The sequence below is a fragment of the Numenius arquata genome, chromosome 2, assembly GCF_964106895.1.
Source record: "Numenius arquata chromosome 2, bNumArq3.hap1.1, whole genome shotgun sequence".
NCBI lineage: Eukaryota > Metazoa > Chordata > Aves > Charadriiformes > Scolopacidae > Numenius > Numenius arquata.
In genome coordinates this window covers 8878770-8904987 of record NC_133577.1, presented here as the reverse complement: position 1 = coordinate 8904987, position 26218 = coordinate 8878770, and the positions used below count along the sequence as shown (strand labels likewise).

At 38.3% G+C, this 26218-nt stretch overlaps 1 protein-coding gene across 2 annotated transcripts; it reads right to left on the bottom strand.

Annotated features, from left to right (window-relative positions):
- Window positions 1-24: 24 nt before the first annotated feature.
- Window positions 25-26160, bottom strand: SERAC1 (serine active site containing 1). 2 transcript variants are annotated; one of them, XM_074168075.1, is made up of 17 exons: window positions 26079-26160; window positions 22597-22688; window positions 21176-21212; window positions 20725-20861; window positions 20310-20399; window positions 19301-19432; window positions 16848-16969; window positions 15227-15355; window positions 13770-13883; window positions 11972-12134; window positions 8934-9084; window positions 7969-8110; window positions 7450-7550; window positions 4273-4370; window positions 3541-3723; window positions 2912-3055; window positions 25-563 (listed from the first exon to the last, which is right to left on the bottom strand). In XM_074168075.1, the coding sequence occupies exons 2-17, from the start codon at window positions 22685-22687 to the stop codon at window positions 427-429; spliced, it is 1971 nt and encodes a 656-aa protein (XP_074024176.1). In that variant the 5' UTR covers window position 22688; window positions 26079-26160; the 3' UTR covers window positions 25-426. The 2 variants fall into 2 exon arrangements, with proteins under 2 accessions (XP_074024176.1, XP_074024175.1); XM_074168074.1 differs by lacking the exon at window positions 26079-26160 and adding an exon at window positions 24906-24995.
- Window positions 26161-26218: the final 58 nt, after the last annotated feature.

The following is a 26218-nucleotide window of genomic DNA, read 5'->3' as shown; positions in this document are numbered from 1 at the left end:
AGAGCAAGCTTTTTTTTTTTTTTTGTCTAAAAGAATATATCCTGGGCACTCTCCGTAGCCTGGCTGTGTTGCTCCAGAGGGCTATCTGTAGAATAAGTGAAACTTCTCTTCCACTGAATCCCCATCCCCTCCCAGCCAAATTGCTGGAGAATTTACGCACATTTTGTTGACAGATCACGATCACTCTAAGCCAACACACATTTTCTTTTTGCCACGTTCATAGGACTTCAGTTTGTATTTGTTGAATGTGTTTTCGAAATAAGTTGGAGAGGTGCTTAAGTCAGAGATGTACTGAAAATTGTTTTAGCAGCAGATACTATTGACATAGCATCTTTGTAGTTCTGCAGATCCCCTAACAAATGTTAGGAGAAGCACTCACTGTGTTCCACCAAATAGAGGAAATCAGCAGCCAAGGATGGCAAAAACTCAGTCTCCAAGTTCTTGAGCTAAAACATCTTGAATGAACTTCAACGTACGTTGGTACAGGAAAGCATCCTTCTTCTTTGGCTTACAAATATTTAGATGATTAACATCGACTGGAATAAGGTCACCAATTCCTAACTCTAAGAGAGGGGGAAAAAAAAAAATAATTACCAAAGTTCAAAAGATCACCCAGCCCGAAAAGCACATCTTGCATTAGCAATTTCGCTCTCAAAAACAGTTTCTCCTGTCTTCAGTTTATCTGTTTTGTCCTCATTATTTTTTAATGTGCTAAAGCACCAACACAGAATCACAGAATCACGGAATGATATGGGGCTGGAAGGGACCTCTGGAGATCATCTAGTCCAACCCCCCTGCCAAAGCAGGTCCACCCAGAGCAGGTTGCACAGGAACGTGTGCAGGCGGGTTTTGAATGTCTCCAGAGATGGAGACTCCACCACCTCTCTGGGCAGCCTGTTCCAGGGCTCTGCCACCCTCACAGTAAAGAAGTTCCTCCTCATGTTTAAATGGAACTTCTTATGTTCAAGTTTGTGCCCACTACCTCTTGTCCTGTCACTGGGAACCACTGAAAAAAGACTGGCCCCATCCTCCTGACACACACCCTTTAAGGATTTATTGGCATTGATCAGACCCCCCCATCAGTCTTCTATTCTCCAGATTAAAAAGACCCAAGTCCCTCAGCCTGTCCTCGTAAGAGAGATGTTCTAGGCCCCTAATCATCTTTGTAGCCCTAACACACACTGTTATAGTCAGATAGAGCTATACATTGCTACAAACCCCACACTGCTAAACCATTAGGTCAGAGTTCTACTACTTTTATTGGGAATACACAAATGTACATTTCTCCATGGAGACTACTTTGAAGAATCAAACCTTCATTTTCCAGCACCTGACTGACAGCAAAGTTCTGACTGAAGGTTAAGCACTGACGTTAGCAGGGATAGGGTTTAATCCGGGGTATCCAGATTCTGATCACCACTAATTGCCCACATTCCTTATAAAATACATTGATGTGGAGATTAAAAACGGGACTAGAATGAACTTGAAATATGCCACAGATCACTACAGACATTTCTGGAGACATGAAAAATTTACATTGCTAATTTGCAGAACGGAAGTATTCCATTTTCAGCTACTGATTTTGGGGCACACCATGGCATTTATTCTTTCCTGACACCTATCACTACTAGTGAACTTTCCAGTTAGGGTGCTGTGGCTGCCACATTCCAGTTTACTGTCTCCTCACTCAACTTTCTGAGAAATCCTCCATTTTGTTTGGAACTCTGTATCTTCAACTACGTAAAATGAGACTACAGCAGGATGAAGGTTTGCTTTCGGGTGCCCAAGCGCGCGTGTAAGAAATGGGGAGTGTGCTGGATGAGTGACATGTCCCTGAACCGTCCTGTACCCTCTAATGGCTTGTGAGAGCTCATGTGCTCCATTGTGCGTCGTCTCTAGAAGAGGAGAAATATGCTACGAAATGATAAGCGCGCACTGCTTATTCGTGCGCTCTGTTATCCAGCCCTCTTTTTCATTTTATTTTGTTAAATCAAAGAAAAAAAGAACCCCCAGTTTTTCAGGCCTCGCCAATAAAATCACACCAGCATCATTTTCACGAACAATTGCTTCTTGAGAAGATATACTGAAAAAATACTGCTAAATATTGACTGAAGAAAACAGGGATGTATCGTTGCCCTTTTTCAGAGCAACGAACCCTGCATATAACCTCGTGGATTTAGCTGGTGGAAAGCCTATTCTAAAACCCAACAAAGCAAAGGTTTCTGTTCAAGGCCTTACAGGTAACTTGGGCAGCGCAGAAGAGGGTTTGGCTCAAGGGAGACCTGAAAACATCAGGCTTAAACCAATTCTCTAAGTTGAACACTCATAAACAAAGCAAGAAAAAGAACAGTCTGGTTTTCCTTTCTCCTACAAAAGGCAAAAAGATGGAGGGAACTCTTCAGGAGGCAAACTCCGTTACTTGAGTGCCTGAGATATGGAAGATAAAGGATTCTTAACACTGAAAAACAGCTTGTGACTTTTTCCTTCCATTAGCAGTTTACTAATTTTCTTTCTTATTTTTTAAAGGAGGAAATAGCTGCAATTTGTGGGAGCTATTCAGCCTACCTATACAAGGATAAACAACAGTTACTCATAATTACAAAGGAAAGGACTACGACAATGTAACATTAGACCAGGGTCTACCCTGCTTTTTTTCAATAAGCAAGTGTTACTCGCATTTAGAAAGATCAAACCAAACAACTGCTGTTCTAAGATACAAATGTAGCTGCCTCTGATCTCAGCAGGGAGACTATAGTTTAAACTCAGCCAAAAGTTTAAACAAAAAAATCGCACAACATAACAGATGTATTTTTCTAGGTCTTTCCACCATAGTATTTATAAACCTTCCTCATTATCGATGCTTACATGAATATATACAAAATTAAATAAATTAAATGGCTATTTGACATACCTGCTGATTCCAGAGGTACGACATGCAGTTTGATCATGCTGCCTATGTGTGTTGGTAAGGTTTCTGCAAAACTCAGCACTGAAAATTTCTTATCTTTTGCAAAAGACAGGAAGTCATCATTCAGCTCTTTAAGGGCAGGAGAATCTGAGAAAGAGCCAACAGAATTTTTGCAGTGTTATCTTGAAGATAAGATTATAGCATTTGTCTGGCAAAACGGCATTCCTAAAGAGATGTTTTGGAAAAATTAATACTCCAGTAAAAGGAGTAGTGTTTTGTTTGTAATCCCTTTTTCCAGCAATCATATGCAACGATTGTTTATTTCTGCATAGCATGGCATTTGTTTAGAAGACAAGAGTCAGCACACGTTGAGTTACTACATTGGTAAATGACCCAAACTACTCTTCTATGAACTTGTTCTGACTCCCTTTTTTCCCCTGGCCTCTGCAATCAAATGAAACAGTCACTCACAATTACTTGCAGGAATTCAACACGCAACCCAAAACATAAAAAGAGGGTTTCTTGTTTTCATCCAGCTTTTTCTGACAGCACAATAAAAAAAAAAAAGAAGCAGGCATCATGAACAGATCAGCATAGATCCCTGTTGTTGAATGGTAGCAAAGTCAGCCTACCCTTGCTGAGTTCTTTGACCTCCACAGACGGAAAAAGAAGATATCTGGCATTTATAGAATATTCAGCCAGCTGGGAACCATGGTGAGGTACGCTATAAAATATGATTCCTCTGGTGTTGTTTACGATTTTATCCATTTCTGGATTCTTGGAAGCATCCACCAGCATCTTTTTGACTAGAAGACCTGGCAACAGAAATGGAATTAATGCAGGGATTTAAACCACTGTGAAAATAATGATCATGCTATATTATCCATGAAACAACCAACCATATTCTCGCCTCAGTTGATTAGTCCTTAGTTTTTCAAATATCTAAGATTAAGTTGAAAAAAAACCCAAACTAAACCTGAGGAAGCATTAAAATAAAATGTCAACAAATGATGCAAATCCAATTTTGGTTTACTTTAAGTGTTGCTAATGACATTTACTATATGCCTAATCGTGGAGAAAATTTTGCCTCTGGATTCCTATTTACATGAATTTCAACTCATTGATTTTTTTGCTTTTAAATCAACACAGTAAAAACAAACAGCAATAAAAATCATTACAAATTGTATGTGCTATTGAATGTAATACATTAAGAAAATAGAAATCTATTTTCCATCTTTAGGTCTTTGCAAATTTTTTAGATAAACTATTCTGAATAATTGCATTTCAGACGGAATTTGGTTAACATCTTATTCTGAAATATAACAGCAAATAAACACTCGCTATCAAAGAGGCAATGTGCTTACCGCCCATGCTGTGTGATACCCACACCAGGGGCCTCTCTCCAATCCCGGCAGCTCTCAGCTTGTCGAGAAGCTCATTGCTCCTGTAAGCAATAGACTTCCTGGAAAGAAAAAACAAACACAAGCACGATGAGGCATGATAGGTTAAAAGGCAACATTAAAAAAGAATGCATTTTCAGCGCTGCACGTTCATGAAAGTGAATTAGGCAGTGTCCTGGTTTGAGGTAAAACAGAACTAATTTTCTGTCCAGTAATTTTTCCTTTTTAGCTGGGCCTCTTCTAACTAACTAAACTCTGGAATTAACAGCATATTGTTCAGAAACTGCTCGCTCTCAGAGTGATAAGACCTGATTATACCAAGGAATGGTGTGCAGAGAGGCCCTTGCTTATACATATTGCTATAACAACCAAGGTCAGGTAAATTTGTTATTTGCCCCGTTGGAGGGTCAGAAGCAGAAAAGCGTAGAGGGGTCACACCTGTAGGGAGGAGCGGACAGGACAGGTGACCCAAAACTGACCAACAGGGTATTCCATCCCATCTGCATCATGCTCAGTATAAAAGCTGAGGGATCAAAGGGTCATCTCTCTTCCTTCAATGGCCAACATCTGAGGAGGACCTTGTCTGTTCGTCTGCCTTTGATCCCGATCCGAGCAATCCTCACTCCAGATCCGGAATCCAGCTCCTGTCCATCACCGAGTCCAGCCTGGGACTTTCCCCTGTGCCTGCTGGTGACGTGATCATCACCCTGGGAGCTTGATATGGTTTTGTATATACTGTATACTTTTTCCCCGCCTTTTTTTTCCTTTTTTTTATTATTTATTATTTCATTATTTATTAATATTTTCATTAAAGTAGTTTAGTTTTTTCTAAACTCATAAATCTCTTTTATCTCTTCCTCTCCTTTCTTTTCCTTAGAGGGGGGAGGGAGGGGCCATCTGTCATTCTGATTGGTCAATCTGGTCAAAACCTCGACAGACACTAAAACATTAATTACATAATTATTGTTACTACATTGGAGAATGCCAAAAACTTTTGGCTTCACAAGCACAACAGGAATTGTGCTAAATTCAGTCTCACGATCTTGCTAGAAAGTTCTATTTTAATTTCACTCACCACTTGCTTCCTTTAGCTTTAGTTCGACAAATCTCTTTATGGAGTTTTAGATAGTTTTATTTACACATTGTAACAAAATTATGTTTTTGTTTTATGATGTATTTATTTTTTGTATATATATTTTTATAGTATTTGTATTATATAAATATTTTTATAATTATAATTTAATAATATATTTTTATATATAAATACATATATGTATATGTATTTATTTTTTGTTTTTTGCATCATCAATGCAAAATGAACTTTATCTCCTGAAACAAGAATATATCTAATGTCTAACATTTGTTAAACAGCGCTCAAGACGTGGAGCAACGTACAGGAATTTAATTAAGTGCATGATCAATCAATACATTCAAGAAATCACAGGTAACGTCTGTTATGCTTTCCAGACAATAATCTCCAAGTGCTTTGTACTGGAATAGCATAAAAGCACAATAATCTCCACTTTATAAATGAAGAGACTGAGCTCTGGCAAAGCTAAGCTATACATTAGAGGTTGAAAATGAATCTGTGGTGGAACCGAAACAAAACCAATGACAATTCCCAATCTAAGCTTGAAAGTGCAACACGGTTGCTCCGTGCAGTGTAACAAGAATCAAACACAGAAGACTCTGGGATAATGAAAACATCAGGATATTGGGGCAACCACTGTGCAAAGTAATTCACTTCATCTCTATCGGTTCTCAGCATTCTCACTAGAAATTGCTTTTATAGCACATATGAAAAGGATACTCAAATGTGTCTTTTCAGCTGAAAGACAGGCTTTAGGATAGCTGAGAGACATAAAAATTCACTTTTGAAACACTGACTGAGCCTATACATTTAGAGCAATCATAAGGTTGTGATTCTACTGCTACATCTTAGCTTCTGCTAGTTAAAAATATCTTCAATATCTTTTGTTTTTTATTAACCATATCAAATTATTAAATAATCAAATACTATGCTTGAGTGAGCATAAATAGTAGGTCATCTAATTTTCCATTTTGTAATGAAAAAGACATTTTTTAAAATAAATAAATATATGTTTATTTCTTTTTCCAATTTTCTTCCATTATACTTACTCTAGATGGACACAGGAAACAGGTTCTCTTAGAAGAACAGAATCATTTAGGTTGGAAAAGATCTTTAAGATCATCGAGTCCAACTGTTAACCTAATGACCTGGACGAAGCGTTCAGTTTTGGGCCCCTTACTGCAGGAAAGACATTGAGGTGCTGGAGCAGGTCCAGAGAAGGGCAACGAAGTTGGTGGGGGGTCTGGAGAACAAGTCTTATGAGGAGCGGCTGAGGGAACTGGGGTTGTTCAGCCTGGAGAAAAGCAAGCTGAGGGCAGACCTTATCACTCTTCACAACTACTTGAGAGGGTGTAGTGGGAGCGGGGTCGGTCTCTTGCCCCAAGTAACAGGCGATAGGACAAGAGGAAATGGCCTCAAGTTGCACCAGGGGAGCTTTAGATTAGATATTAGGAAAAATTTCTTCAACAAAAGGGTTGTTGAGCATTGGAATGGGCTGCCCAGGGAAGTGGTTGAGTCACCATCCCTGGGGGTATTGAAAAGACAGACAGATGTGGTGCTGAGGGACATGGTTTAGTGGTGGACTTGGCAGTGTTAGGATAACGATTGGACTCAATGATCTTAAAGGTCTTTTCCAACCTAAATGATCCTATGAAAATTATATGCTTCATTTTATCATGAGTATAAAGTCATAGTACAGTGATTTTTTGCTGTGCTTATGAAGCAGTATTAGCTGATTTTAAATTTTAGAAATATTCACCTTAAGATATAAAATTGATGCTATATTTACATCAACTAATAGCAGCATTTAGTGTCTCCCCTAAACATGAAGCAGAACAGACTGTAAGAATTTAGGGAGTTGCCACACATAGTTATCCATGAGGCTAAAAAGCTCAAGCGTACCATGACTGTACCTAATGTTTTTCCAAACCGGATTTTCAAACGCAACAGGTACAGTTAAATTCACTGTTTCACACTAGGTGATGCCAAGGATCAGGTTTACAGGTCTCCCTCCTGCCCCTCCTCCAAAGTGCAGGCACTATGTTTGTTACCTGTGAGCCTCAACGGGACATTTTGCTTTCCAGTCACTCAAATGGGTGTCGTATTCCACGGATATGATCCTAAGGGCAGGACAGTCTGAAGCCAGCCACGACTACATCAAAGAAAAGCAAAACCAGAAGGAGCTTATAATTGAAGTACTTAAACTCTTGGAAGCAATTTGTCAGCAATGGAGCAAAGCTGTTACTACAAGGACAATATCAAGCAAGATTTTTGCTCTTCAGTTAATTCCCCAATACAACTTACACCTAAGCTATTTTTCTTTTATTACATACTGGTGAACTCTAGCCTGTTCCCCAAACACAAAGCAGGCAGAGGATGGAAATGGATGACTAACTTGTGCGTTCCTGGCTCCCTCTCCTGGGTGAAACACAAATCGCTGAGATTACCATCAGGACTGATCAGTTTAAGTTTTACGGAGATATTTTGGAGGTTATAAAAAGGTACCCTCTAGACAGCTCTCATTAATGAGAAAAATGTATCCGCACGTGGAAATGTTATTGTCTTTTTACCTTTGGCCAGCACTGGCTGTAGTCCTCTTCCCCTTCTGAAGCCTTTTTATCCGAACGCCGGTCAATGTCTTGCTGTCGCCAGGTTTTAAATGCTGCTCCCAAAAGACCATGAACAAAAAGGATGTCTGCTCTGATGGGCTGACTGATACAGAAAAAGGAATTTTTAAGTGATGCACGGTACATATTCTTTTAGCAAATGAAATTTACACAGAACTTTTAACCTAAGGGATGCCAAAAAGCTATTTTTAACACTCTATGTGATTTCTTATCTTATAGACAGCATTTAATGACTTTTCAAAGAGGATACTCAGATCAAGACAAAAAGCAGGGATCCACCCAGAAGAAAGAGATATAAAAAGAGGTATGGAAAGTACCCATCTCACAAATTATATTTTTCTGTAACGAAAAACAACATTCTCTCCAGCTACTGTTAATGCAGCTTGATAGTTCCAGCTTTATCATCAAATTAGATCTTCACTGTAGCCCGACTAACACCAGCGACCCAGGGAAAAGTTGCTACTAAGTGACATACCATGTTGGAGACTGCTTCAGTCCCAGATACACAACCACTATTATAAGAAGCTGAAGCTGTAAATTTACTGTGTCTTAGGCCAATACGTGCTGCTGCCAACACAATAATTACAAGGCACTATATCCCAAGACAGCCGGTGCAAAGGTTAAATGGTTGCAACGCATGCAAAGCAATAATTCATCTCATGGTCTGTGCTTGGATTTTTCCGTGCAGTGCAGTAATACTCCTTTCACGGCTATAAACCGCTCCCAGCACTTCTGTTGTTCTCCTCTTTCAGAATCTAAACTCAGTCCTCTCAACCCACCAAGGAACAGGAAGAGCAGGTGACATGAGTACAGCAGCACTCTCATGTCAACTCTTCCCAAGTTTTGTACCTGAACAGCATAACAAGTAACTCAAAGTACAGCATGTACAATATCTCCTTCTGCTTTACCTGCTACGATACTGCGGATGTAAGACATAAACACCATCTGGATACTTTTCGTTCACCGTGTCCCTGTCTAGATTAGCCAAAGCTCTGGACGCATGAGAAGACTGAATGACATGTGGGGATTTCATTACTTCAGCAAGTACAGAAACCCAACCTACATTGAAAAAATAAAGTGGCAGGTTAACTAATTAGAAACACCATCCAAACAAAAGAATTCAGAAACATAATTCTTCAAAGTATATTTGTGAAAATAGATGTTAACACTTAAAAATGGTAACACCAAAACAAATTATTTTGATTCACTCTCTTTACCACAGAAAAGCCAATGCTAAAAAAGTAGAACTTCCAAAATGCAAAAATCCAGAGCGGTGAGGAGGCAATGTATTACTACGCTTCAGCTTATGATCTGAAGGAGAACCCCTTCTCAGAAGAAAAAGAAAGTGTATCAGCAGGTCAGAGCAGTTGTCAGAGACAGAACAGATCTCGAGCCTTCTTTTGCAGGTAAAATGCAAGAGAGACAGAGAAAAGAAATATCCCAGAGAGAAAATGAAGCTTAAAGCACAAGACATGGAAAACAACCCACAGGGATAACGGCAGGTGGAAAAATCGATGCTTGCTGTGAGAGTACAACCATTTCTAATTTTAAAATCCAGTGTGTGAAAAACTGTTTAAGGAATTAAAATGCCCTTGCTATTCTGAAAATAGTATACTACTTATAGCTAAGAAACATATGAAAATTAATGAAGCAAACCTTGGAATCTATTCCTCAATAAAATGTTAAGTGACAGCTAACTCAAGAGAAAAAACAGACACTTTATAATATTTTACTTAAGATGCAAAATACAGTTTCTTAGACATGGATAGGGATGTTCATAGACTACTGAGAAACACAAAGGACTATCTTTTATTCACACAGAAACACATATATTTCTTTAAAATCCTGATAAATCTTGCTGCTAGCAAAAGCAGTGTATAAATCACAATTACATTAAAGTTAAGTTTATAAATAAACCTGGGAAGACTTTGAAGAGCAATTTTCAAATGGAGGCTGATTGGAAAAAGAAGAAACAATTTACTTCATGAAACTGTTTCAAAAGTATGTACAATACGTGGCTACCAGTATAGCCAGTAAGATAGATAGTTCACTGTGGATGCAGGAAAAGAATGAACACGTGAGTTTTGTTTAAACACAAGTACCTTTGAGAAATGTAATTTTTTTAAAAAATTACGTATTTAAATTACATTTCTAAGCAGAATATTGACCACTGTGCAAGCTCTCCTTAAGAACACCGCTACCTAAAAATCTATTTCAGTTCTCCAAGTACAATGAAAGACTGCCAAGCCAGCCTGATTATACCTAGCAAGGTCTCTGGTTTTTCATTTCTCTTAAAATGAGCCAACATGAACAATCAAAAATAGTGTTCAGAATCCTTCTGTCCCCAGATCCCCATCACAGCTACGACACTGTACATCACTTCTTTTCTCCCTCTTCCCATGCCAGCAGTTTTTGCAAAGGAAAAGAGCCTCAGAGGTTCTTTCTTCTTTTGCATCATCCAGCAACAAAAGAGAAGTCTTATCAGCTCTTGACCAGCAGTATCCAACTGCTCATCTCTGCAGTCCCGTTCACTGTCTAAAATTCCTTTTTGTTCTCAGAGCTCTGCCCCATGGAGCTGCTGACTCTTCTGTTACAATCTCTTCCTCTACATCTATGGTTTTAGCAGTCATCATAAGAATGTAAGAATGGTGCTAGAGCTCAGACCAGAGGTCTCTGTAGCCCAGCTGTCTTTCTCCAAAAGAAAGCAGTAATGGAAGTTGCAGAACAATAAAAGAATAGAGCAATAAAAGGGCAAGTATATAGTGCTGATTCTCCACTATACCCTCTCAGCTTTCAGCAAGCAACTTGGCTTCTGCAGGTAGAGCTTTATGGATTTTTTTCTATCCATTAATTCATCTAATCACTTTTTGAAGCTTTTTAAGTCTTCAACAATCACAACGTTTTGTGGCAAGTTTTAGTTTTGTCATGCACTGTACGGAAAAAAAATATTTGTTCTGCCTCTTGATAATTGATGTACAAGAACCTTTGGTCTTGCATTACAAGAAACAGCAGATGATTATTCCCTCTTTGCCTTCTCTATGCCAGTGATGATTTTATGAATCATAGAATGGTTTGGGTTGGAAGGAACCTTAAAGATCAAGTACTTCCAACCCCCCTGCCATGGGCAGGGACATCTCCCACTAGAATCTCCCATCATATTCTCCTTCAGTAACTTCTTCTGTTTTAGTCCAGTTATTTGTTCTTTATACCACAGTCATTCTAAATTTTTAACCACCCTCATGGTCTTTCCCTGTGCCTTTGCTACTTCTTTTGCAACAGCGAGATTAAAAATGCACACTGCGTTTAAGAGGCAGACACCAGCTCAGACGTATACAACAGCATATCGATATGTTCTATTTTTCTTTTTATTTCTTTCCTAACAAAACATTGGAAATTATTTATTTGGTACAGAACTTTCATTACAATATTTAGGGGTATTAAAAAAGGGTCACCAGAGCAAAGCTTAGCAGAAGTTACTAAGCCTAACATGAAACAAGGGAGGGCAGGAAGGCATGTTTCACTTTGTTCCAAAAGGTAAGGACTGCAAGCTGGTCTGCTCCTTTATGAGACTAAAATGCAGTCAATAAAAAAAATATAAATTAATCTACAAGGTAGATGATCTACTTAAGTAGGAAACTCAAAACATTTTTGCCAGTAACGTGAACCGAACATCAACCAAGTCCAAATTTTCACCATCCATCAGAATGAGAACACCTCTGTAGCACTGACACATATTGACTAGACAGCACACAGGAATTTTTAATCAAGATCATCTGAACTGTCCATATTTTTTGTATTAAACCCAATAACAACACTTCCCCGTCCCCCAAATCTAAAACCCACAACACTACCATGGTCCTTTGCATTTTACAACAGCACCGAATCCCCTGAAAATTTTGGAATAGAAATCTGACATTCAGACTGCTTGCACTTGCTTTCCTTTTACCTGCACGTACTATGGATGAATGAAGACGTTCATCCAAAGCCATATTTCCAATAATGCGAATGATGTTCCTTTGTATTTTCGCTGAATCTTTACGTTGCTGGTATATCCTCTGTAGCAGCTGAAGGCCTCCTTTTGCTTCAATTTTATCACAGTGAGAAGAAACCTAGCATTATACAGTAAATACAATGACAATAAGTAGACATTCTGCAAAAGGTTCCTTGAGATGCTGTTAATTCACAAATTAGGGAACTTTAAGAAGCCAATATGATGCAGAGCCCTTATTACACAGAAATTCTTATTAATCTAGAATTTATTACGCCGTAGTTGAAGAGGAAGCAAATATTTTAACATGCTCAATGCATGATTTCTAATGGATCGACAACCTGAGAGATGCTGAGTACCACCACTCTACTCTCCTCCACTTCTGAGGGAGATGAGACTTCTCTCCACTTGGCATCATCAGATTTCAACTCAAGTTCAAGAGTCTGAACAGCACAATTGTCTGCTTTTGTTAAAGTGCTATCTCAGCCAGAGCTACTTGTTTTCCTGTTCACCCCTGAAAATGCAACCGTTATAATCCCTTCTCTCTGAAATGTAAAGGTATTTCTACATTCTAAATAGTAATGCTATTGTTATTGATCTTAAGGGCAACAATGGATCCTAGTCCAAGCAGATCAATAAGTGCTAATTAGTTGTAGTGTCAACTACTGATATTGGCCAAATGCTTATAACTTGAACATGTTGTCTACAGCATTTAAAAATGTGTTGTACTTATGGAACTGCTCATGTCCTGAAGTCTGTGGATTTCAACAGACACGCATTTGGAATGAGTACAGTTACAACTTGTTCCACCTGAAAACCTGGAATAAAACAAATCCTAGACTAAGTCAGAATTTCTATGTATATGGAAGATGTGAATGGAATACTGGCAAACTGCACTTTTCCCATCCCTATTACTAATAACAACTTGGTATTCTCCATGCTGTTTCTCAAGTGTTCTAGGCTTCTGAGCAATTAAGTGCAGACAGAAGGGAGCAGCAAGAGGAAACAAGAAGAATCACTGTTACACAGTCTTCCATACTCTTCATCTGCACCTGCAAAGAACAGACTGGTCCTGGGAAGATGCACTCTATTAGCTCCCTTGAAGGAGGGGCCTTTGTGAACAGCCAAGGTTTGCATTCCATTCTGACTTCTGATTAGAGTGAATTCATGAGGCTACTTTGCTTTCTGGAAACCTGGCACTAGACTTAGATTAAGAGCCAGAAGAAGAGATCAGTTGTAAGCTTTCTGAACTGATGTACACCAGCTCACACAAATCCACACATACTTTGCACCAAGAATTTCATATCATCAGTATCTTGGTTACTGAGAAGCTGCAGAGTGGAAACATGAAGTGTTCCTTCATAATATCTATCTCCAAGGACTTTGAGCGTCAGTGGGAGGTAGCGCTACACAGAAAAGACTCGTTAAATCCTCTGGACTTCAAGCATTTTCTCCTGCTTTTCTGTGTCAGAGCTGCCCTTTGACTTCTTGAAAGATACATATAGGGATACTACAGGGGAAATTATAAGGGTTCATTTGAAACAGTAACAGAACTTACATACACCTCCCATGAGAAAAAATGAGTTTATTATGCTGCCTTCCAATTCACATCAGTCTCAGTTGTCTGAACATCCTTATAGAAGGGGTGAGGGGTAGGAGACATGGAAATGGCAACTCCTTCCCAATATATGAGAGAGCATTAGAAAGGAATGTTCATAAATGTAGCTTTTCAGTTATAGTTTAAAGGACAAATTACCTTAGAATGCTGTACTAAAGCTTGCAAGCAAAAGAGTTCCACTGTCTCTGAAGGGATTTTACTCAATGTCTCACAATATGGAAGTCCATTTCCTCCAAAACACCATAATCCTCCCTGAAATGAGAAACAGTAAAAATTATACCACATTCCAAATGGCTACATAAAATAAGCATTTCTAAACTAAAACATTAAGTGTGTAATGATCTATAGAAATTGCTAAAAAGAGCACACAGCATGCATGCACTTTTCAAAATGTACAGATCACACAACAGTACACTATAAAACTATCTACTATTTTTAACTGAAAATATTAACTAGATTTTCAGTCAGTAGTCTCTATAGTCTATTAACTTCAAAACATACAATAAAGGGGCAAAAAGTAGAATTTTCACTTTGTTAATGAATGTTTTCTTTTAAAATAGTTTGCTTAAGCATAAAAAAAGCAAGAAACAGACTGCTTCTAGACTTCCATAGTTGCAAAAATGAGAAGAGGAGCAAAAAAGGTCTTCAACATGTAGCATAGTCTCTGAAGACCGGTCTCTCTCAATCATGCAGTAGGAACCTCAATAAAGAACAGTTTTCTAGAACTGTGTGATTATCAAAATGCCTCCAAGCGTGGTGTCTTACCAACGCTCCCCTTGTAGCAAGAGCTCTGGCTGCGAAAACAATAAAGGAGTGATAATGTAAAAATATTACACATAACTGTGTCATAGGAAATAAAGAGTTACTGCACTCTGAAATATCTAAACAAAGCCTGACAGGCAACATTATTAAAATATGACAGTCATTTTTAATATTGCATCTTACAAAAAATAATAATCACCAATTTTAAAAGTCCCAACTTTTTAATGAAAAAAATAAAATGCACAAGGAGATAGTGGATGACACTGGCATTAAAATTATTATTTTTAAGCAATAGCGGTACTTTAAATGACGTGCCTAAAGCCACTTGGGACGTTGTTGGGCAGAGTTAAGAATTCCTAGTTTCCAAGTCCAAACAGACCACTAAATATTCCAATTCTGGTTTTGGTAACAGTGACCCGTTACAGGAAAGCATTTCCACGTGATACAAGAGAGTTTACTATTTAAGGTGTGCTAAAAACTTACTCAGCAGTAAAGAACACTCAAACAATGGTAAGATGAAATGCAAAAAATCATTTTATGAGCACTGCAAGGGGACGGAAATGTTCTGGACAAAATGTTGAAATATGTGCTTTATGGGAAGGCTCGTAAGTAAAGATACAACCTTTCACTACACTAGCTAACACAGCTGGGAAAGATAAGCTTTCAAGCAGACAGACCGCGTGTAAAAAAGATTTTACTTATGTTGTACAGCCACAAAGTTTCTGTATTTCTCTTCCTCTTATAATGCTCTAAACCATGGAAATAGGTTTGTATCTTTGAGCTCTGCAGGAACAAAGAACCCAAATAGTTCTGTTCTGCAGGCAGGAACTCACCCTTTGCGCAGCGAGAGTCTGACTACTTTCACGTAAAGCGAGAGATGTGAAGTACTGGACACATGGATCAAGACCAGTCTGAGGTAAAGATACTAACAACAAGCGAAGTTCATCTTCTATGGGATAATCCTGTGAGAAGTAAGCACAAATAGCTTTCAGTTGTGTTCAAAGCATAAAGCAAAGCACAGAAAAAAAAAAAAGATCTGAAATAACAGAATCAATCATATTAATAAGGCCATAAAATACAAACCCTGGACTTAAGTGCTCTGCAACTTTGGTTTAATAGTTACACCTGTAAAGACTTCGGAAACTGATAATTCTAAAACCACCGAGTGATGAAAAGCAAGCTTTAAACTTCATACTTTGGTGGCCTTATAGGTCTGAAGAACAGAAGAAAAAACGGTGCCTCTTGGCACAGGAAGCTTAAAAGCTCACCCTTACCTACACAGTAATTTTGGTGCTGCTCCATTAAAACGAATGTATAAATTACTAGTAAAAAATACAGACAACATTTCTTCTAATCTTTTATCTTCAAAATATTCATATAGATGTTCATTTAGTAATCCAGGGTAGATAACAGGAAAATAGATTCAACAAAGAAATTTTATTTGCCCACAGTCATGGAACTTGGAGTTATTCTAATCCTTGCTACAAAGATGGAGACATCTGATGTGCAGAGCAACACTTGCTGCCATCATGATTTGCTTCAACTTCCTATGCAGCAGATTGGGAACTCTCAGCTTCAATCACCTAGCAATCATACTGCTGTAAAAATAAAGTATATACACAACCACATACTAGTATAACCTAGTACTTCAGGACTGACAGGTATAGATCCACTATCAAGTAATGTTACAAAGATAAGAAAGCAAAAACTGAGAATATCACTACCAATCAAAGCTGGTTTTCAGATTTTTGTTGGTGAAGATATACAGGTGTTCTCTGACAGGGACTGCTGCCAGCATTCATTCTATTAGCATTACAAAAGACTTTATGTAAAAGACTTGCTTTATGTGCCAATTCTGTTTACTGAAGAAGCTGATATGATGACATGATTGCTCAAACCATCCTACATATATATGCTTACTAATTAACATAAAAACAAAACAAGGCCAAATCTATCCAATACAGATTTGTTGGTACTCAAAAGCTGGCAGTAAAGAGGTGGGCCTACAGTAGAGCACCATACCAACTGTGAGGATGCAAAGGCCTCCAGGAGAGCTCTCTACGTGTAGGATTCTGTCAGTACCAACAAGACAATCCAGGATCAGTTAATATAAGACAGTTTTGCATTGCTATTAGGTACCGTCAGGCAGTGTGTGTATCAGACTGGTAACTGGTGGTAAATAGGTAAAGTGGATATACAGTCTGAGAACAATAACTGACTAACGCTCCTATCCTTATTTCTTTCCATCATGTCATTTACTAATGCAGATATACCCTAGGGGTATATCACTATATTATAATTGTGTATTTTGCTCTTAATTTTACTACTCATCAGTTACTTTAGAAGAACTCCACTTTAGTACGGTTACCAACAACAAAAGCACTACAAACAAACAAGCAAGCAAGCAAGCAAGCAAAAATCATCTAATACCTACCCTACTTTTCATTTACTTACATTCTTTATTTTTGGCATCGGTGGTGGAGGCAGGAAAAAGCGAAGGTTGATATCTTTAGACCGAGCCAGGCCTATAGCAGTCCTTTGATCACAGGTTTGGGCAACAGTACCATACTGATAATCTGCAGTACAAGAATTTCAGTGTTAGGGTTAAAACTAACCTTAAATTTTTCATTTGGTTTAAAATGTAGTTTCTGACCTACTTTGTAAATATACTTGAAAAAAGAACCACCTCTCTGCAAGCTACTTAAATAAGCCCTGATTTTGTAACCACAAGATCCAAAAGACATAAATTGCAGATGTCAGACCAGCACTACACTGAGCTGAAATACACCGGGGCAATAATTGTTCATTAAAGACCAGTTTGATAAAGGTCTTCAGGTATAAGTTGAACACAAGCAAAAGCAAACATTTGGTATTGCCACTGTGAAATGAATACAAGGACTACAAACTCAAGCTTAACCCCCTGAGCTTGAGCTAAAATTTGAAAGGCATCTTGCCTTTTTTCTGCATGTAGTATTAAAAACCAGAGCCTTAAATCCAAATGCTGCAAAGACACAGACACCTAATTTTAAATGATACAAAAGGCACGTTTCAATAAAATTGTTAACGCCTTAGAAAAGGCAGGACAACACCACAGTACAGTTTTAAGTAGCCCTTCCTTACTGAAGACAGACTTTCAGTTACCCTACTGAAAGGAAACCAGATTTAAACAGTAACGACTGTTCCTTTCCAAAACCTACCTACTTTATAGCTGGAGAAATTGAAAATTAAATACTGAAATTAAGTGGCAAACTGAAGGAAAAGAAAATAGAACCTTAAAGCAGATCAATACTTTCTCTAAAAAATTGTTTCCACCTTTGTTACTGCTATACAATTCTAGATCAAAACTGAAAAGCCTTTTAAAATGTACTTTTCACAAAGAGTCACATATCGGCCACATTTTTTTCTTAGGTGCAGATCACTTGCAGCTGCAAACTGAAGTGACTGAAGCTGTGCTTTGGACAAGTGAAACACTTTGTTTACAATAACAGGTATGCTGAACAATTTGGTCCCAGCTGTGCAAAGTTAGCACATACTTTCAGTGTTAAGGACTTGTTTTTGGAGTACCCGGTTAAAAAAAAAAAATGCCCGTTTCCCTCACAAGGTCATTGGCAAGAATAATTAGTGTTCGTGAAACATCAAATAGTACAGCAATGAGTGCTACAGAGAAAAGGAGATCACAAAAAGCAACTCAATTCCCAAGTACTGGCCATCTTGTGCACTGAAATCCTGAGATAACAGTATTCTCCTACAAACATGAGACAGTTATGTTAAATTAGTAAACAAAGCTTCAGCTTTGGTATATCCCAGCTTTCAAATGTTTTCAAACACAGCTTTTTGATGTAAACTGCTTGGAGAAATTAATTATAATTTTAAAGAGGCAATGTGAAACAAGATAAACCCCATGGCATGGAATTGCACTGGAAGACTAAAAGGTCCTCAACTGACTGGTTACCAGAATAATAAGAGTGAAGATCAGTGTCACCTAGTTTATGTGGACTAGTGATGGAAGAGGGAGGAGGACACACATACACACACCCCCACATCCTTTACATGGGGTTTCAAGGATATTTAGTGCTAGAAGAACAGGGAGGACTTATTACTACCAAATAATAACCAGGATGTAAAATGGCTTACAAATAAGTAACCTGAAGGGGACCTGCAGGAAAGATGGGAGGGACTCTGTATCAGGGAGTAGAGTGATAGGATGAGGGGTAATGGTAAGAGGGGAGACTTAGATTCGATACTGGGAAGAAATTCTTTACTGTGAAGGTGATGAGACACTGGAACAGGTTGCCCAGAGAAGCTGTGGATGCCCCATCCCTGGAAGTGTTCAAGGCCAGGCTGGATGGGGCTTTGAGCAACCTGGTCTAGTGGGAGGTGTCCCTGCCCATGGCAGGGGGGTTGGGACTAGATGATCTTTAAGGTCCCTTCCAACCCAAACCATTCTTTGATTCTATGAAATAACGCTTCCACATACAGGTCTTCCACCTCTTCCCTTGCCATTACTACCTATCAGCTCCTAACCAATTTTTATTAACTTAACCATGGCCTTAAACTCAATCCTACAGAGCCTTATAAAAATCACTGCCAGAACTTGTTACCATATTAGCAGTCCCAGCAGAAAAAACAAGGAACTAATGATCATGAACTGGTCTCCCACACCACGGCAGTGGTTTCAGTCCTCTGGTGGGGATGCAGAGAGAGGCCTGCACTGCAGACACACTCCAAATCTGGGGATTAGGAACAAACAATTGCTTGAAATGTAAATAATCCCCCTAAATTTTAGACTAAATTTCAGAGTTTATTCACACTTCTTGCTTTTTTTCATGTTGGCAGCAGACGTGGAACAGGTAACTGAGACTTTGTCGCATTTCTGGGATGAATTAGGCTACATCAGCATACGTTACCGTGCCAGTGGCGGTTGTTTGCCAGGTCTTGTACAGCCTGAAGTCGGACCTCTTTGTCTTCTGACTGACTTCTCTTTAAGAGAAGCCATAAGGCACACTCATGATCTTCTCCATCAAATGTACCAAATTGTTCTTTTACCAGGAAAGAAATAAAACCCATTTGTTATTAATGAGCATCACATTTCTATTTGTTGAGTAAAAAAAATCTGTTTAATATCTGTGTATTAGTCATTAGCAGTAATTTAGTAATGTTTTAATATTAAATTAGTACAAGAAACAATGAGAGAATTACATCAATAAGATGCTGATCTTTAAATCAATAGGATGGTTTTGATTCATTTTAGTGGCACCAAGTTGATATTTCATACACGTGCTACACATACAACCCCCTGGCTGGCAATTACCAACCAGAATTGCCAGCTTCCAGCGGGAGCTGGAAATGATTAGCAACTCTTGAGGCTCTGACCTTGAACAATTAATTTCATAGCATGACTGTGGAGCTACATATTGTTATAATCATTTAACAGATAGTTAAATGAGAATAGATAGCATGCCTGAGGAGCACAGTTTCTTACATGAATTGAAATTCTTATTTTAAATTACTCTAAAAAGCAGTGACATAATGTTACAAAAAGACTGCTGCTTTCAGTTAATAATGGCAGTTCTGATGAAAGGATAACATACTTTTCTAAAATGAATTTTTTCAGAGTATTTCATCCCTCAAACACCTTTTGTACACAAATCTGGTATCAAAAATTAATCTGGTATCTAAGGCTTCAAACCTCTCCTGAAACAGGAAAAAAAATCTCAAATCTATATACTATATAATCTCAAAAATATATACTAATATTCTATAGTAATATAGAAAATTATAAGTCATATTACCACTGTTTAAAACACAAAAGAATATAGTAAATTTGTAAGAAAAAAATACTATAGTTTCTAAAAGGCTTATGTTTTACTATTCAAAAATAATAATGACAGATAAAGCCATGCTTTCAATACATACCATTAAAAGGTCTCCGGAAAAATTTAGCTTCTGTTTCTAGAATTTTCCTCACTGCTTTATGGATTTCTTTTCTGGCTTGATATGTGATCCCTACAAGAGTATTTGTGGATTACTGGAAGTCTGAAAGACAGTCCTCTCACATTATTTTTCACATGTATACATGAAAAAAATAACATACACATATATACATACAGACCCACACATATAAAATTATCTCATATATAGAGAACTGTATGTATAGAACTATCTTAAAAAGCCAGCAACCAGCTTAAAATAAATTCAGTGACATTGTGAAGAATATAATTTTTGTAACAGATCTCAGGAAATATAACTTTTTATATATAAGGGTGACTTCCAGAAACATTCTATTCTCTTAAAATTCTATTTTTAGAATCCAAACAATGATGCATCTTACCTTGATATTCACTTGGGTTTAGAGAAGTTGTACGTACATACACATGGGATTTAAGTTTTTCATGATTTATAGCTTGAGTATCGATTTGCAATAACTTCTTTAAGGACAGGACTTCATATGTAATGAACACAACACCTCTTTAAATAAAAGAAAACTGTGTGTGAATATTAATTAAAAAATATTATGGCAAAAATATGTTAACAATCATTTTTGGTACAAATCATCCAGATTTTAATAAATATATAATAGCCTACAGATTATTTCAATTTAGCAAAGTAGAGAAAAAACTCTAAAATACTCAAAATAAGGAATAACTATCAGAAAATATGCTTCAAAACTACATTCTGCCATGTCTAAAGGTCCCCTAATATTGTCACATTTTTTGAAAGATACATGAATTAAAATTTTAACTGTATACATGTTACATATATGCTTGTCAGTTACAACTTACCCTAGTATAAGCGATCCAGTTACCTTTGCAATTTTTCCTTGAAAAAAATGAAAAATTCATGTCAAAGTTGTGTGCATCACCTCAATATAAACATAATTAGTATTTCATTACCAGACAGTAAGAATGTCAGCCATTAAGAGTAAGCTTTTTAAAATTTTGTTATTGCTCTCTGGCTTTCAGGAAATCATTACTTAAATTTACACACAGAGAAAACATTACTTGATTAGAATTTTCTGCTCTCCTAAACAAGATAATAAAACATGTATCCTGCCAGTGCTATTTATTTTGAATATAGCTACCTATCAGATAGATTCATTGCTCAGCTGCAGGAATCAACAGTAAACTTTCTCCACCTGTGACACTAGCATTCATTTGGAACTCTAGAGTATTTTAAGAGGTTAACTTTCTTACATGGTGTGGATATTTCTTCAATGTATACAAATATATACAGAAATATGTATGTTCTTTGAAAAGTCCTGCAGAGTCTCCGTAAGAAAATATATTTTTAAAAAAAATTTAGTTATGAATTCCATAATATGAATCTAATTTATAAAGCAAACAGCTGAAAAAACACATGCCACTTGCAAGAACTTCCCTTTTAAGTCTAACGATTCCTGTGAGATTTGAGCACTTTTGCCTGGGCAAAGTTGAGCTGATTATCTGAATGTAAGGATCTCAATACAGAGAAACTCCATATTATTATCAGTAGCAGTGAAACCCAATGGAACACATCTCACCTATCATGAATAATCTCTTTTCCTCAGCATGAATTGGGAGATTTGCCCCACAACCACTGCCACCAGGTTCTGTCTTTGCGAGACCATAAGAATTTTGCATGCAGACAAGAGGCAGCTACATGTTGGAGAAATAACTGGCAGAGAAGATTGAAAAGGCAAAAAAAATGCAATGCTTCCTGTAGAGCAAAAACGGAAATAACCTGTCTTTTAATGCTCAAAAATAAACTTCAGAATCATAAGAACTGTCATTCTATACAGAAGGCACCAAAGCAGAGACACAGCAGGAAAGACTGCAGAACTAGTATCAGTAGATAAGAAAACAAGAAAATCAGAAACAATAGAAACAAACTTTATTCACAGTTTATGGATGTAATTTTTTCATGGCTCTAGGGGTTACAAAAAAAAAAAAATCAGATACAAAATGGAGTTTAAAAAGATTGCACTCGGCAGGGGAGCCTTCATCTCATGTTCTAATCCCAGATAATCTGCTGGTATCATTTTACATATCACTATGCAAAGCAAGGTCAAAAGCAGACATCCACTTTAGGCAAATAAAAGCTTTTGATCACAGAGTATTCAAGGATTTAGATCTTTTGTATCATTTAATTATGCATGGCGTTATACCAACACAGATTCTTCCTTTTTATTAATACCTCAGATCAATACGCATAGAACTGTACTTACTGATATCATACCAGGGTAGATGCGTTTTTGTGGCTGGACCAGAGGTTCCTATTTGTCTATAGCAAAATATACAGTAAGCGGCCACTGACATTCTGTGTAGTAAAAAAAATAAATAAATAAAAAAAAAATAAAAAAAAAAGCAATGATTGATTTGAAAATTGGAGCAGAAAACCTGTAGCAGTTTTTTTTCCTGTGTTTTTACAGCAAAGGTCATGATTTACAGCAAAGGTCACACTAAACCATATTTGTGTCACTTCATTCCATATAAAGTGCTCTAATTAAAGAAGTCTACAAGGTCCTCAATTTAATAGGCTGCATTTCAATTACAAGAAAAGTTTAAAACAGTTTTTCATACAATTATGTGTTACTGTTGATTTTAGTGATTATGTATCTCTGATTAACTTATCCGCTTGCAAGTCTCCTTTCCTACTTAGTGACTCTCCCTTAAATACCAGGCACAGTCATATCTCCATCAAGACATTACTCAGTATGACACGGGCTTTAATACAGCTCAGTAACCAACTGCTTTTAAAGTTCATAATTGTGTTAGCATGTAAATCTTTTATTTTGGCTAACAAGGCTCCAAGAACTACTACATATTTTTGCCTTTAAAGAGTAAATCTGACTAATACTTAATTCTTAGGTATGCAAAGGAATGAAAACCTAGCCATAGCCATGAAGAAGGGGAGATGCTTTTTTAAAATTAAGACCTTAGTAATTTAACATTAAGAAGACACAGAATACGAACAGACTGTATTCACTGAATGCTGAAATCAAACTAGAATTTTTTCTCCAATCAATCGCAAACACACATAAAGTATTTTAGAACCACCAAGTTCACAGAATCACAGAATGACATGGGGTTGGAAGGGACCTCTGGAGATCATCTAGTCCAACCCCCCCCTGCCAAAACAGGTCCACCCAGAGCAGGTTGCACAAGCAACCCAATGCAAGCATGAATCTTCTTGACAGTAAAGGTCTCCATGAAAGTAGTATCAGAGTTCTTCAGAAATATGAAATATTTGATTTATTAATATAATTTATTCTTCTGACCTATATATGATGCAAGACACTGAATTTTCCCCATTTTACAGGTAGGAAGATGAGTTAAGACAAGCATGCTGCAACTTCCTTATGCATTCCAGATGTCACCTTGCCTCTTTGAACAAGTGGGATTATTCAGGAGAGATTGTAAAGAAGCCATGCCCTTTAGACCACTGATCAAGGTTGTATCTTAACCTCTGCACAATCAGGTTCAAAGAAAGTATAGTTGTATTAGCCAAGCACTGAAAACCAAGGCCATTTAGGCCAGGCAAAAGCACCAATTATTGTTTCTACCACTCACATATATTTACCATTTTATGTATTAGCAAAAGCTACTGCCTTTACATGTGATTTATATAAGAAAAACTTACTAAATTAGGAAAATAAACAAATTGGCTTCGGGAACCCACAACAATCAAGTTCTGCATGTTACTCTTGCTGAAGACTCAATCTCAAGTCTTAGTACCCAGAACTTGTAGTAATTTTAGTAGAAGAATTATGCCCTAATCCAGAAAGAATATTAAACATTTATAACAATCACAAAATACACACAAAGAAGTTTTTTCATACACTGCAGAAGATGACATTCATATTTTATGCTAAGTGAAATTTCAGTGTCTGCATTGATACATTTACACTGACTGAAATACTGAGTTAATCTGTTTAAGCGGATTTAAAACCACACTGCGCCCTCTCACGTATTTATCAAATTATTATGTTGGAAACACAGGAGTCCTTATTAAATGTCAATTTAAGTCTCTATTATCACAATGTCAATTAACTCAAAATGGTAAAATGTCATGTGTGTAAATCTTGATCAATATATCTGACCTTGAAATATGGGAGCCCCTGATATTCTCCTTGAATTTAAGGTAACCTCCACAGACCAAAAAAAGAGCTTATATCGCTTTTAATGTCAGTGGCTAATTTCTCTAAACAAGGGGACTTTTTTGTTTCCTTCCATTAATATGCCTCCCCTCTTTTCCCGTCTCCCCCAAAGTTTTGATTTTTCCCTTCTCTCTTGCTTGTCTTTGGGAAAGTTTGACGAAATATCAACATTACCCCCAGCACTGCCACAGTAAGAGCAGATGACTTTTTGGCTTCTGTCATTTTAGTATTGTGTTTATCCATTCCCTTCAACAGAGTACACAACACTGTGAAACACTTCTAAGACATTAATAATCAGTCTCCTGGAGACACCTCCCCTGCCTCCAAACTCTCTGTCTAAAGTTTACTATCTTCATTCACAGAACCCCAGTACTCACCTTCTTGTACCTAACCACAGTCTGTAACTGCAATGAACATGTAGTTCAGTGACAGCAGGTACCACAGTTCCCTGAATTCAAAACATGCACCTGCAAACACAGGAAGGCCAAAGTGAGTACCATTTCTTCGTGGCCAGGAACCTCTGTTCAGGTCTGAGAGCAAATATGCTTAGGGATATACAAATATAACCCAAAAGGTCCCATTCTGCACCCCATTTCACAGCTGTTTCAGGAAGCTCTGCAGTCTGCAATGAGCTCCTGCATCGGCCCGTGCCAAAGTAACAAGTGACAGGACAAGAGGAAACAGCCTCAAGTTGCGCCAGGGGAGGTTTAGGATGGATATTAGGAAAAATTTCTTCACCCAAAGGGTTATCAAGCATTGAAACAGGCTGCCTGGGGAAGTGGTGGAATCTCCACCCCGGGGGTATTTAAAAGAGGGGTAGATGTGGAGCTTAGGGATATGGTTTAGTGATGGTTTTGTCAGTGTTAGCCTGATGGCTGGACTCAATAATTTTAAAGGTCCCTTCCAACCCATTTGATTCTATGATTGTATGCTGAGGCTGTGCAGTCCCAACGTCTCTGTTGTCACCCCAGCACGGGGCAGGAACACTGCTGCCTCGCAGCTGTGTGACTAGGCTATTTAAAAAAAAAAATAAAAAATAAAAAATAATTACTATTTTAGGCAATGCAACATCTAAACGGCAAAGGAGCAAAGCGGGGATAACTCCGTGCCTCTTTCCAAAGGGGAAAAAGCCCATTTGTTATCTTTTAAGCCTTCACACGGGGCAGGTGGATCCCCCAAGGCACCGCTGTTATTTCTGGAGGTTTTTAACCAGCCCGGGGCCTCCTCACGCCCGGGAGGGGCAGCGCCGCTCGGCGGGCCAGGACCGGGGCCGGGTCGCCGGGGGGTGGCGGCGCTCGCCCCTGCGGGCTCCCGGAACCGTGAGGGACTTCGAGGCCGAGCTCGTTAAAAACGATAATATCTATTAAACCGGGAAAACACCCCGCAAAGTCTTTGAGGTAAACAAGCGCCCCGCTTCGGCAGGCAGTGAGAGCGGGGCTGAGAGCCCCCGAGTCCCGCCCCACAGCCCGACCACCACCGGGCCCGCCCCTACCCGCCGGCCGCCATTACCGACCCCCCCCCGCCCCCCCCCAGGCAAACACCGCCGCTACCTTCCGCCTCTCCGCCCCGCAGCCGGCACCGGCGCCCAACGCGCTCCCGTGACGCCAGCACGCTGCAGGCGGCCCAGCCAATCCGGAGGCCACGCCGGGAGCGGAGGCAGGAAGAGGAGAAGGCTGCGCACGCGCGAAGC

What these genes read in the sequence shown, in the direction of transcription:
- SERAC1 (XM_074168075.1), bottom strand. Translation starts at nt 22,687, where the DNA reads ATGTCAGTGGCCGCTTACTGTATATTTTGCTATAGACAAATAGGAACC. An exon ending in CGATGCCAAAAATAAAGAAT is followed by an intron (nt 15,356 to 16,847) that starts GTAAGTAAATGA and finishes TACTTCTCACAG; the next exon opens with GATTATCCCATAGAAGATGA. An exon ending in CATCCGCAGTATCGTAGCAG is followed by an intron (nt 8,111 to 8,933) that starts GTAAAGCAGAAG and finishes TTTCTGTATCAG; the next exon opens with TCAGCCCATCAGAGCAGACA.